The 13,083-nt window shown below is 37.8% G+C and overlaps 1 protein-coding gene across 1 annotated transcript in view; it reads right to left on the bottom strand.

The window, feature by feature from the left end:
- UBE3D (ubiquitin protein ligase E3D) overlaps positions 1-13,083 on the bottom strand; it is a 108,840-nt gene that overhangs the window by 33,180 nt on the left and 62,577 nt on the right. The window contains exon 9 of the mRNA XM_054021386.1: positions 11,712-11,850. Within this exon, the coding sequence (XP_053877361.1) occupies positions 11,712-11,850 (139 nt within the window). The remainder of the gene's footprint in view (positions 1-11,711; positions 11,851-13,083) is intronic.

Here is a 13,083-nt window from a genome sequence, read left to right as displayed (position 1 = left end):
TGGAACAAAAAAGGGTATCAGTAGTTTGGAGGACCAACAAGCAAAGAACATTATAACCAACATTAAATTATCAGAATAAAGTATTGGATGATATAGAGAACAAGATTAGGACAAGAGACAACCACTACGACTAAAGGTAAGGTCCAACTGTGTGGAGATGATGATCCCAAAGCTTCTGAGCCCTATCATTTCCAGCATCACTTATCATAGAGAAGTGCTCTGCGATCTGGTACTGATCCCAGGAGTGGGACAAGCAGCCAAGACAATTACATGTAGTGTCCATACGCATGATTAAAGACTACATTCTCAGTTACTTGATTCAATAGGGCAGAATTTTTTTCAGGGTGCAAGGTATTTAAAAAAATACTTGTAGGTAATTTCCTCTCATTTACTTTTCAGGACCAGATTTCAGGTTTTGTGTTTCTCCATCAAGGATTGATAGCATCACTATTACTGAAAACAGCATGAGGAATACAGCTCCCTGATCTGTCTTACTTGTTTGTTATTCCTACAAGCATTGGTATCATACAAAACCTGGATTGGGGTCTCAGCAGGTAGAAAAACAGTATCAAATTTGAGTCTACCAAGTGATTACCGGAAGTTAATATATTAATAAGTTTTTTGGTATTTATTTCCTCTCCAAAAAAACAAAAATCAGTTCACCTTTAAAGTGTTAGGCTGCTGTTATAAGCAGAGCAAGAGGAAGGAATGTTAACCCAAATGGCCTGACAAAATCCCAACAATTACATCTGTCTGCCCAAAACTATCCCTGCAGTTTCAGTTGGCTATGGTCTTCTTAAACTGCTGCACATTGTTCTATGCACTATTAAATGGATGCCAGGCTTCACCTCAGACAGAGCAGCTTCTCCATTGAGAGTGAATTAATCCTTGTGTATTAGTGGGCTTTGTTAACACTTAACAGCTGTATTGTCCTTTCCTACAGAAAAACCCATGGAAAAAAACCCCCAAATGCTCACCTGACAGCCTGTAAAATCAATTTGCTATATTGGAATACCTCTGTCCCCTCTCACACTATTACGTATAAGAGCCTTTGTATCAAAGAGTCATTCTATCCTCTCTTTTGATGCTGCTGCTTAAGAAGCTGTTGCATTTATAATTTTCCATTACTGATCACACCAGCATACCATTCAGAGAGGAAGAAATTAGTGCCCAATCCTATTCACAGTGCAGTCTGTGGGAGTTTTGCCATTTACTTCAATGGGAGCAGGAAAAAGCCATTGGTAAGGCAGCTTGGCCATCTCATCTCTTGCATCTTTCTTCAAATCCTTCCCTCTCACTTGTTGGATGGTCAATTCCTTTGTGTGTCTCTTCATATATTTACTATCTTTTCCTGATTCCAACTTCATCATCATCTATCAATCGCAGATCAAGGACCAATGATTTAAATGAGGATGATGTGATTAGATGACAAGATTCCTAAAACTGCAATGAATGATGGACTCTGATTTCTGATGGCAGGCAAGTTATATGTATGTCACTGGAGGCATTACGTCAAGGCCATGATAAAAAGCATCACTCCAGATTCATCTTCAACTGACAGTCAAGAACAAAGAGCTTTAATAACCCATCTTTCTTCCACAGTGCACTTCACCATAGCCAAATTGCTATTCTATTTCAGAACTACTACATAGGATACTTGGTTGTTTGCCCCTTTAATTTGTTCATTTCTCCATCTGATTCTTTGAAGACTTGTCATTACCATTTCACTCTCTTTCAGATGTTGTGGTCTCGAACTCCTCTGAATGTCTTGTCAAGCTGCCTTGCTTGCCAATACAACTCTGGAGTTAAGCAGCAACTTCTTTTCACCAAGTCACATTTCTCAAGGTCTTTGTAATCTACTATAAAATTTGCCCCATTATGAACTATAGCTACAATTTGATACAGTTGAATACCTGTATTTTCAAAGCATCTTTTACTTTATTCAAAAACACTATAATGAATACATCTCTTTTCCATATATTCTAGAACACCCTGACTCTTAAAGGAAGCAAACAGCAATGTAGTAGTATAAGCTTCTGCAATGACTATCATCCACACAGCACATATCAAGTATGAAATATTAAGGAGAAGCCTTCATTATGGAGTCATTGCTTTATAATTTAAGAATGACTCATTACTCCCCATTAAATTTATGGCTGAATAGCTTGTTATATATGGATCCATGTCAGATCTCTGTGCAGTGTTGGCTGACAGATTGTAAAATACCCCTCACTTAATCAATCAATTAAGTCTGAACTTTCCAGAGCTAAAACTAAATACCACATTGCTTCACAGAATTATAGACATGTAGGGCTAGAAGGGACCTCAAAAGATCATATAGTCCAGCCCCCTGTGCTGAAGCAGGACCAAGTATGCCTTGGTGTGATGGGGTATACAAACTCCACACTGGGCCTGAAGAGATTAAAAGGCAATGCTGGGTCCAGGTAGCCCTGCCCCTCTGGGCCTACCAAGCATGCACTGGCTGGAGGAGCCGGTTAAAAGGGCACTCAGCAGCTCAGGCAAAGAGTTGGTGGACAGGCTGCGGGGGGGGAGGAGAGGGGGGGGAAGGTCCTTCTCTGGGAAGCCAGACAGAAGGTTGAGTCTGAGAGGGGACCATAGAATGGGTAATGCCTCCTGGCAGCGCCTTTACCGATCTCCACCCCTTTTGAGAACCAGCAGATCCTGCAAGGCCCCACTCCTTTGGACTCTCGTTCTTGAGACTGTTTGGACTAAGGGACCTATAGGTGGGAAGTAGCCCAGGGCACCGAACATGGACTTGCTGCAAGGAGGACTCTGCCAGTGTTGTTTTTCACTGAGCCAGGACCCTACCACTCCCTTTTAAAGGTCAAAGCCCAGATGTGGGTGGAAAGTTGAAGATTCCCAGCTTAAGGTCATGAACAGGCACCTCTACTGCCCTGACAGAGGGGCAAGAGGCCAGAAACTGGCTGCATTAACCACTAAACTGCCTGGCCCTCCAAGTCCCCTATCACGCTTGGTTTAGATATCTTTTAATCCCTTAATTTAAAATCACCTGAAGTGTGCAAGTGAAGTTTTGTCTGTACAAATATTTGTGGGAAATGATGCCAATATTCTTTGAAAAGTAGATTCTATGCTTTGTCCAGATAAGACAGTTTCTTTGCAGTAGATCACAAAATTCTGCAACTAGCAGCAGCCTGAGGTTGTGATGATGAAGCTATGCTAATGGTGTCTATGTTAAGCTCCATACAGACAGAATGGCACAGAGCTAAATATACCTTTATGGAGAGTTCCTTTCTCACTGTTTCAAACAGGATAATGAATAGTTAACACAATAGAGACCCAGAGATGTTGAAAAGTTCCCTAGAATCTCTGATATGGAGACTCTTATTTTATTTATTCAGACTAAAAATATAATATGGAGAATTGACTGAACTGTTTCCAACACACATACCAGCACGTGACAATTACCATTTGCCCATGACTTTGGTGAATGGTGATGGACGATAGAAAACTAAATGGTGCCTACCATATTGTAATACAAATGCTAAATAATTAGGATATAACAACACCTGCACAGGTTCTGAAATGTGGGGGAAATGACTAACAATTAGAATAGGATAGAATAGGATAGGAAAATGAATACAAAACTATACCAGATGTGGCACTTAGTTTCTTTGTAGCTCTCACATCATTTGTTATTGTGCATCAGGTATCACGAACTCTAATCAAACTAATCCACTCCGGATTTTCACAACCAAACCTATACTATTCTTGTCTAAAGAACATTAGTACTTTTTCACATGTATTCCGAGAATATTGTTTTGGAAGATGTCACCAGATGACAAAGTTACACTTAATCTTCCAAATTCTTTTTCTTAGCGTGCAAGCAAATATTCAGTCTTGTGACGACATGCTGTGTGTTGTTATACAAGATTCTGGGTAAAAGGAGTAGGGTGGAGAGAGTTGGAGAGTTTACTGAACTAGGCAGGGGAAGTGGGAGAGTGTGCAGTCTGCCTTGGTCTCTGGGGTTAATTCTTTGCTCCGTGGGAACCAGGCACTTGTGTTAGGCTTAGATTTCTGAAAAAAGGGGATTGCTTGTGTGTTTTTGGTAACCACCTCTTCTCCAGGACGTGTGTAAATAAAACAAGTTATATTTAGAATATATCCAGACTCTGTCACTGATTTCTCCTCCTCTGCAAAGCTGACCTGCAAGACCATGGACATCTGGTACTACTCAGCAAATGGGTGACACTGTAATTTGGTTCCTGATTCTGGATCCCAGTTTAGGATTTTATTGCTGCTTTCTGGACCCTGATTCACCATTATCATCATCTCAAGTAATTACAAGAAATGGGCTTAGCCAACTGGGAACATGGCGGGCTTTAGCCACCACAAAAATTGAGGATTTGCATTAATAAAGCCAGAAAAGCACTGAGCTTGGAACAGAAGCTTGTTCATCTCACTTAAAATGGACAAATTTAGTCACGTACAAAGCAATTCATTAAAGCTATATTCAACAACTTATTTTTTTTTAACTCTTGCCCCTTTCCCCCAAATATAAAGTTGTGTATGCCCCTGGAAAAATATGTTTTACATACAAAGTACAGTCACACATTAAAAAAAACCTGATGGATGGCTCTAACAGTTGCTCAAATAAATGTTATGGTAAACTACAGAAATATCACAGTTTGAGTGATGATTTAATACCATCAACTTAATAAAGTATGATAAAATGGCAGAGGCACAAAAAATAGCATCATAATCTCTTAATTGAACCTGGAAACCTCTCTCAATCTTCATAGAAATATTTAAAGTAGTATAATTCTTCCAGTATTGCTTGTTATTTCCAGTGGTGGCTGGTCATCATATTACCACTTCTTTTCTATTTATTCTGAAGTGTTTTTATGCAGTACAACAACATTTTTTTTTTTTTTTAAGAGTTGCAGCCTTTGTACTTATACTAAACTGATACTTGCATGAAAGATATAAAAGTGAGGTAATGATACAGCATACATCACCATAAATGAGAATTAATCAAACTTAAAAAGAGAGTACACAAGTGTTATCTAAATCCTCACAATAAAGAATTAATTTGCAGATGTAATGCAGGAGAGATTTGGGTTTTTTGTTTGTTTTAGATCATTCACCACAGGAAATATGGTGGTTTAAGAGGGAACAATAATATGGTTTCAGACAAGATTAAGTCTTACATCATCCCCTTTAATACTGATACCTTGGCAGAATTAGCTGAAACCAGCAAAAATTACTACAGCAGGGGCTTCCATGCTGGACTCTTATAGTCAAAATAATCTTCTTGGAGCAGCCAAAAGAGACTGGCACTAATGTTATTGTGATTTCTCACTTTAAGAGCGATTTTAGCAAAACTAAAAAATACAGTCACTCCAAAGAAACAAAACTGAATATATGTATATCAATGAAGCTATGTTCTGTGTATTAATAGCAGTTTCTCTACTTGATTATCAACATTGGTTGAGAATTTCAAAGCACCTATGCAGTCTAAGAGATTTAGAAATGGAAATTAATGGAAGAGGTCTTTAAATCCCCTAGATAGTTTTGAAAATCTGAACCATTTTCTGTAAATGAATCAAAGGGTATGGATCCAGATGTTTGCAAAATATAAACACCCACAAGTACATACATAATAGAAAACATCTCCATTCCATTTTATGGCAGACCCCATGCCTCAGTAGCCATTGGTAGGAACTGCCAATTTTTAAAACTTTTTTTTTTAAACAAGAGGTGTAAGATATGTATAATCTACTTCATTTTCCTTTCTGGTATGGGTGGGTAGGAGACCCATTTTTAAAGTTAATTTCTCTCCCCAGTCTTCATCCTTCCCTACCTCACTGCCTGTCAACTACCTTGAGCAGCAGTAGCAACAATATCTTCTTTCCCTGCTTCTAATGTCGCTTCCAAAAATGTTCCAAGGCAGCAGCAGAGTCAATCTTACAAGAGTATGGATTAGTTCACTTCTGCTGCTCAGATTGCTCAGGGGGAGCAGGAAGAGTGAAACTGACCACATCCTTCAAAGGTTTACTCTACTATTGCTCCAGAAATGACTGGAAGTAGTAATAGAAGTATCCACACATGTCCTCTCAAAGAAATTTTATTATTTGTGGGAGAATGTGCAAGTACTTTTTACAAACTTCAGGTGATGGGAAACCTCTAATATATCAAGGCATGCACTTCAATTCAGCCCCTGTTGTGCACATACAGAATTACTATGTTCTGCAATGTATCTATATCCATTCTGTAATAATTACTGTACAAAATGGAGTTATCAAGCTATAATGAATGAACTTAAAAATTCTGATGTTCCCTAAGTAACTGGTTTTTTGATCTACCAAATGTTATCGTGCATCAAATTACGAATAAAGAGCACTAAATATTTCCCTATCAACAGATAATTCAAAATAGTTACAGGTTTAAAACAATAAATAGATTCAAAGATTTTTTTTAAGGATGGGAACCATTATAATCACTTAGTCCAACCTCCTGCATGACCACAGAATTTCAGCCAGTAATTCCTGCATCCAGCCCATAGTTTATGGTTGAGCTTGAGCATATATTTTAGAAAGACATACAATCTTGATATAAAGACTTCAAGTGATGGAGAATCCACCACATTATTTGATAAATTTTTAAAATAGGAATTTATTCACAAGCACACACTGCTGGCTGAACCTTAACTATAGAGGCAGCATTATGCTAAATAATGCAACAACAAGGTGAAAATGATCCTTTTGTACCATCAGCTAATTTCTCTTGTCAGAAAGGGCTTGTGCAGCTACAAACTTTCACTGACACTGGATTAAACAGAAAAGAAACTCTAGAATTGTAGCAAATGAAATGCTGACATTGCTCTATAGTCCTTAAAACACAACTTTCTCTCAAATTCATGCAACTGTAAAAAATAAATACAAAACTGCAATCTTTTAACTCCCAGAATCACTGTTACAGTCTAGGGCCATAAGAGCCAATGCTTGGTACAGAAGCCTGTTTTTTCACAATAACAAGATGGAGAGAAATATGCTAAACAACCCCATATATCATCATAAGAATTCAGTATATAAGACATTTTCTGTTCAGTGTGCTTGAATTCAAAGAAAGGCAAGATACGTTAGCAAAACATAACAGATTACTTGTCACTTTAAAGCATCTCCCAGCATTAACTGCTTTTTGCTGTATGTACAAACATACTAACATCTTTGACCAGCTTTTATGCTCAGAAGTAACAGATGAACAGTTCAATAACAAAGTAGATGATGGGTCAAATGGGTGTTAGCTATGGGCACTTACAAGTTTTACAAACAACATATGAAGAGAAGTTCAGCCAGATAGTAAAGCAAAGAACTGTCAGCTTCTGAGGGAAGAGAGTCAGAAAGATCAAGAGTATAGTGAGCTAAAGCAATTTTCTGAAAAATGTAAATGCGCCCAATAAAGGAGGGCAAAATAAGGCTCAGTGCAAACACAGGATAGGAAACTTTACTCATAACCTTCTGAGTTTTATTCCAACAGGCAGGTCCTCCTCAGCTCTTCATAAATCCCCTTTGTACTGCTCCAGAGGAATCCACAGTTGGCTCAGTGAGCCCTAGAGCACCTGCCACAGGCCCCCTTGGTGGAGGAGATGGGCCACGGGGGTTGTCAGGGACAGAAATCAATGTTCTCCAGTAATCCTGGTTGATGAAGGGGCTCCTTGGAAGCAATTATCTACTAGCGCAAATTAGAGCAGCCCCGGTTGCTGGACTAGGTGAGCCAATGTTTGACTTTTTCCTCTTTATTCCTGCCACGCACTTGTCTTCCTATGTCAGCTACAGACAACAAAGAATTTCAGTGCCGTTTCACAAGAACGAAGAAGATACAACCCCCCAAAACTGGTCAAGAATTGATGTTCTGCTCTCATGCAAATAGACAATGTGGAAACTTGTTGTAGTGTATATACTTGATCAGTAAATTCAGACAGCTAGTGTTATGATGCCTTCTGGTGCACTCCTGTCACATGCTACTTCAGTGATACAAACCATATTGAAATGTTTTCACAGGGTCATACCCGAATGAAAAAATATTTTAAATATTATGTTACTAAGCAGTGTTAAAGCAAGCAATAGCACACTGCTAGAAAACAGAAGGCAATTTATAGTGAGCACAGATATGAAGACCACTAAGCTGGCCCCAGAGAGCACTTTTAGAGCACAAGGCAGAACAGTTTATTACTGAGATTATTAGCAATTAAGCGTATTTCCTTTGCGTGCCTTTTTATACCCCAGACATAAGCCAATCCATACTTATGCCAATCAACAGATTTATACTGTCTTCAACATTGCATTGTAACACAGAAAAGATTCTATGTAAGAATCCACATCGTTTACACAAAAATTGGCCTCTGTTAGCACTGGGATATGGAAAGGATTACTCTTTGTCTATTACATCCCAAAGCTGATCACTCCTATGCTACAGATGAAATCAGGTGCTAAGTTATGCCTTGTCTAGGTCATCAGTTAGGGATTCAGAACTACCTACTGCATATTTTTTCTAAATCTACAGCAGAAACATACATGTATGTTCTGTGAAGAAAAATACTCTACTGAATAAAACATTGGCTTTCTACTTGGGATGGCTATATCAGTTGAAACACCAAATGTTGAGACAAGAAGAAACCTTTCCAGGTTCTTTTTGGCCCAATTCCAAAAATATAAGATATATCTACTTTTTTAAAAAATCTGCTCAAAATACTTTTGTAGACTGCTGACAATTATATGTTAAAGGTGCACTGCAAAGGAAAACATATATTAGGGATAGCTCAGTGGTTTGAGCATTGGCCTGTTAAACCCAGGGTTGTGAGTTCAATCCTTGAGGGGGCCATTTAGGGAACTGGGGTAAAAATCTGTCTGGGAATTGGTCCTGCTTTGAGCAAGGGGTTGGACTAGATGACCTCCTAAGGTCCCTTCCAACCTTGATACTCTATGACTCTTAATGACATTTAAAGTATGATGTCTTGTTTAACAAAATAACCAACTTTTTTCCAAGCTGTGTTTAATACTCAACATCCTTTTCCCCCTCATTCGGGTCATCGGGTACTTCACCTAGTGTGATATCACTATTCAAGACTCCTGCACACCTTGTCAGATTTTTTCCATGACAGGTATGGAAGAAAGGATATAATATTCCTGATATCGTGGTGCAGAAGATGAACAACAACAAGCAAAATCAGAAAAATCTTTCTGAAAAATAAGTCTGAGGCAGACTTCGTCCATTTTAAAGAAGCAGCTGACACAGGAAGGCAAGCAAAGAGCATAGACAAATGGTATCTTTAGCATGAAGGACTATTCTTAACCCTATCATTAGAACAACAAGATGGTGATTGCATCTGCATTTTCATTAGATTTACACACAAAGTAAGGTTTCAACAATTTACTACCACTTTAACAATTTACTTTCAGTGCTCAAATTGGCAAAAGCTTCGAACTAAGCATGTGAACAGCCCCACTGAAGTTAGCCACATCTGAATGCTTCACTGGATCAGGACATAAAATTAACAAATAAGGACTCTAGAAAAAAAACGTTTCTCATGTGCACAGTCATATTTGGAAAATGAGTTTACAAATAGAACACCTACAACTAAAAGAATTCAACTGGCACCTCAGGAAAGAACCTTCTCTACCTCCAGAAGCTATAGTGAACTTTGGCAAAGCGAGTATAGCATATGCCAAGGCTCTGATCCTGCAAAGAAACTAACTTTCTGTTAGTCTCAAAGGTGCCACAGGACCCTCTGTTGCTTTTTACAGATTCACACTAACACGGCTACCCCTCTGATACTTGCAAAGAGACATGCACTTGTGCCAGTGCTAAGTACCAGTGAAATCAATGGGGCCCAAATTAATCACATCAGTCACTGAAATCAACAGGGCTTTACAGAAGCACGAGGATTCTTCACAGATTAATGGTACAAATTAACACCACTAGCTACTTTTTAAGGGCCAAGTCCTGTAAACGTGAGTAACTTCACTCACAAGGGTAATCCGATTGAAGTTAATGGGACTAGTCATATGAAAGCAGGTATTCATGTTTTTTTTTCAGGTGTAGGCCCTAACCTTCTGTCTACAAAAGGGGTAAGATATTTCTTGAATTTACTGATCCATCTCTCTCTGCGTTTGCTAATCATTTCTCCGTTACCATCTATATCCAGATAAAACCAAAGATACCTCCCACTACAGAATCTCAAACACTACACAGAGAAACAGTGCAAGGTGTATCCCATCAGCATACAAAAACAGACTTTCATTCAAACTATTTCTTAATCCCAAATAAAACTGGGAAGATTTTACCCCATATTATGGGCAGTAAACAAGTTATATGAATGGGCACTATTTAACAGGCAACCCAGATTGTTCAACTGCATCAGTGGCTGCATCAATCTATTAAAAAAAAAATTAAATTTTGCAATATCATTCCACCAGCACATAGAAAGATTCCTCAGTTTTATGATCCAAAAAAAGCACAATTCAATAACAGTTCTGACCTTGGGTATAAACACACCGTTCTGAAAAAACAGCAATAACTGCTGTTCACTTGAGAGTTCAAAAGATTACAGACCCCCTTTTCAAGTTCACAGAGGGTAGATGATAAGCCAAATAAAAAATTGCATGTTTAGTTATTTCACAACTCAGTGGGCCAGATCCTCAGATGGTATATATCAATATAACTCCATTACAGTCAATAAAGATACACCACTTTACATCAGCTGAGGTTCTGGCCCAAATATTTCTTTTATGGGCATTTCTTTTCATTTACTTATTCTGACCTTAACAACGGTAAACACAATTAGAAAGAAATCTTAGTTTAATAGAAATATAGTTTACATAAATAACCTAAAATTGCGTTCTATAATTTAAGTAAACTCCCAAATCAGACATAGATTTAGATACATTTATTGACCTAAACCAATCAACTGTTGATTCATATAACTGACGGACTGAGTCAAGGATAGACAAAGAATATTTTAAAGGAGGCTGAATTAATACATTTTATTATGAGTTAAAATGACTATATATTTCCTTTGTAAACTGTACATGCTCATTCATAAAGATAAAAATTATACAAATTCCTTTCACATTTTATGTTATATTATTTTCTCTTCAATAATTACTTCAGTAGAAATGTTAAAAGCCCCTTTCTTTCACTGGAGAGGGTTTGGTGCTGTTGAACAGTAATCTACAATAGGACAGATTGTAACCATTTCTCTGCCATGCACACACACTGACTTGCATGAGTGATCCCATTATTCAAGGGAATGATCACCCAGGGAAGTAAAGATTCATAATCTGATTCTTTATTATTACCACAATTACTTGAATTTTCTTTTTTATAAGGGCTTTGACATATTGCTGTGTTTTAATGGAGTTGTGCTTTAATTGTTCTACCTATTCACGCTTCTCCTTTTTAAAAAGTCATTGGTGGCATTTATTTAAACATGCTCTTTGGCTTGGACAGTTTAAAAATCTGCTATACCTTCCCACCTTGGGCTAAATATTAAAATTCTGGGGAAAACTGCATACTAACAAAATAGATTCTTCATTACTGTATTTAGTATTATAACTATCTATGCAGCCTCAACTGATATGCCTTTAATTTGGAGGGTCTTATGCGTCTCCAGAGGGCCTGCTCTTTCCTACGGATAACACATCTATATTGGATGAAAAACAGTTCATTACCTGGAAGGCGTTCATGCAGCGTAGTGAGGGTGGCAGACAAGCATTACTCAAACTCAGTATCAACAACAATTCCAAGCAGGTTTTTGATGGAAATGTTAAAGGATGAACCCCAATATCATTTTCCCATTCATCAGCAAGGCTGGAAAGTAACAAGAAATCCTGTTAATTAATTCATGTAAAGTTAATTCACGTAAAATACACAGTGCACACACGGTTCAAACAAACGCTAAAAAAAACTGTGCTGTTTTCTATACCCTAATAGTTCTACTTCATGTACACTGTCCTTTAGGAGTCACAGGCCAATGTATTTTCCTTACAAGGTTGGTAAATGTGAGAGGTATTTTGCTATTATCACCAATTTTACAAAAAAGATACATTATGAGACAAGACATTTAGCACCCATCAGAACAATTCATTTTTACATTTGTAATTCTAAGTTTTAACAATATTCTGAATCAGATCTCAACTGTCACTGTTAATTTCCTATCATACAGTACTTTTGCATATACAATATTGCAAAGAACAACTAGTGTATTATTATTAATCCTTTTTATTTTTATCCAGTAGCAAAACTGTCACTTATCACTGATGAAAAGGTAGGCGGGCAGAGACTCTGACGCCAATTGATTTTTATAGTATAGCAATGGAACAAATCTACACCAACCAAAATCAACCCTAGTTTACTTTACATGGCTTTCTGGTTTGAATATAAAATGCACTGAAATTCTCAGAGCTAATCACACTCAAGCACAGAAACAGCAGACCAACATAACTTTTTTTTGGTAAATATTTTTGCCAATTTATGCTGAGGAATAACAGATTGTTTCAGCAAAATCAACTCAGAATGTCAGCACAACCAGTTTGCAAACGCATGTTAAGCTAGACTTCCTTTTCTTCCATGTAAGAATTGTCAGATCAGATTAATGGTTCATTCAGTCCAATAATCTCTCTCACAGTGGCCAGTATGATGCTTGACAGCAAACTGCAGTTACAGATTTAAATGCATATTTTTATTAGCAGGTCAGCCACTTCATTCTCGCATTTCTTCAGCTCTCCTGGAAACATATGAACCAAACCTGGTGACTTGTTGCTGTTAAATTCACTAGTTTGTCCCTCCTCTTTCAACAACTGAATCTCTACGAATACCTGAAAAGAGCAGGTACCATCCCACCATTCTCTGTGGCATAGACCGAGACAAAGAACTCTCTCATTCATTCATTCAACCTGCAATATCCTTGCCTTCCTTAATTGCTCCCTTTAGCGTTGGTCCTCTAGCTCCCACTGATTCTGTGACAGACTTACTGCTTCTTATGTACCATACTTAAAACATTTCTTGTTATCTATTTTCTCTTCACACTCCCTCTTAGTTTTC

The sequence above is a fragment of the Malaclemys terrapin genome, chromosome 3 (genome assembly GCF_027887155.1).
Source record: "Malaclemys terrapin pileata isolate rMalTer1 chromosome 3, rMalTer1.hap1, whole genome shotgun sequence".
Classification (NCBI taxonomy): Eukaryota; Metazoa; Chordata; order Testudines; family Emydidae; genus Malaclemys; species Malaclemys terrapin.
Note: the sequence above shows the minus strand (reverse complement) of the source record. Positions and strands in the feature narration are given on the sequence as shown.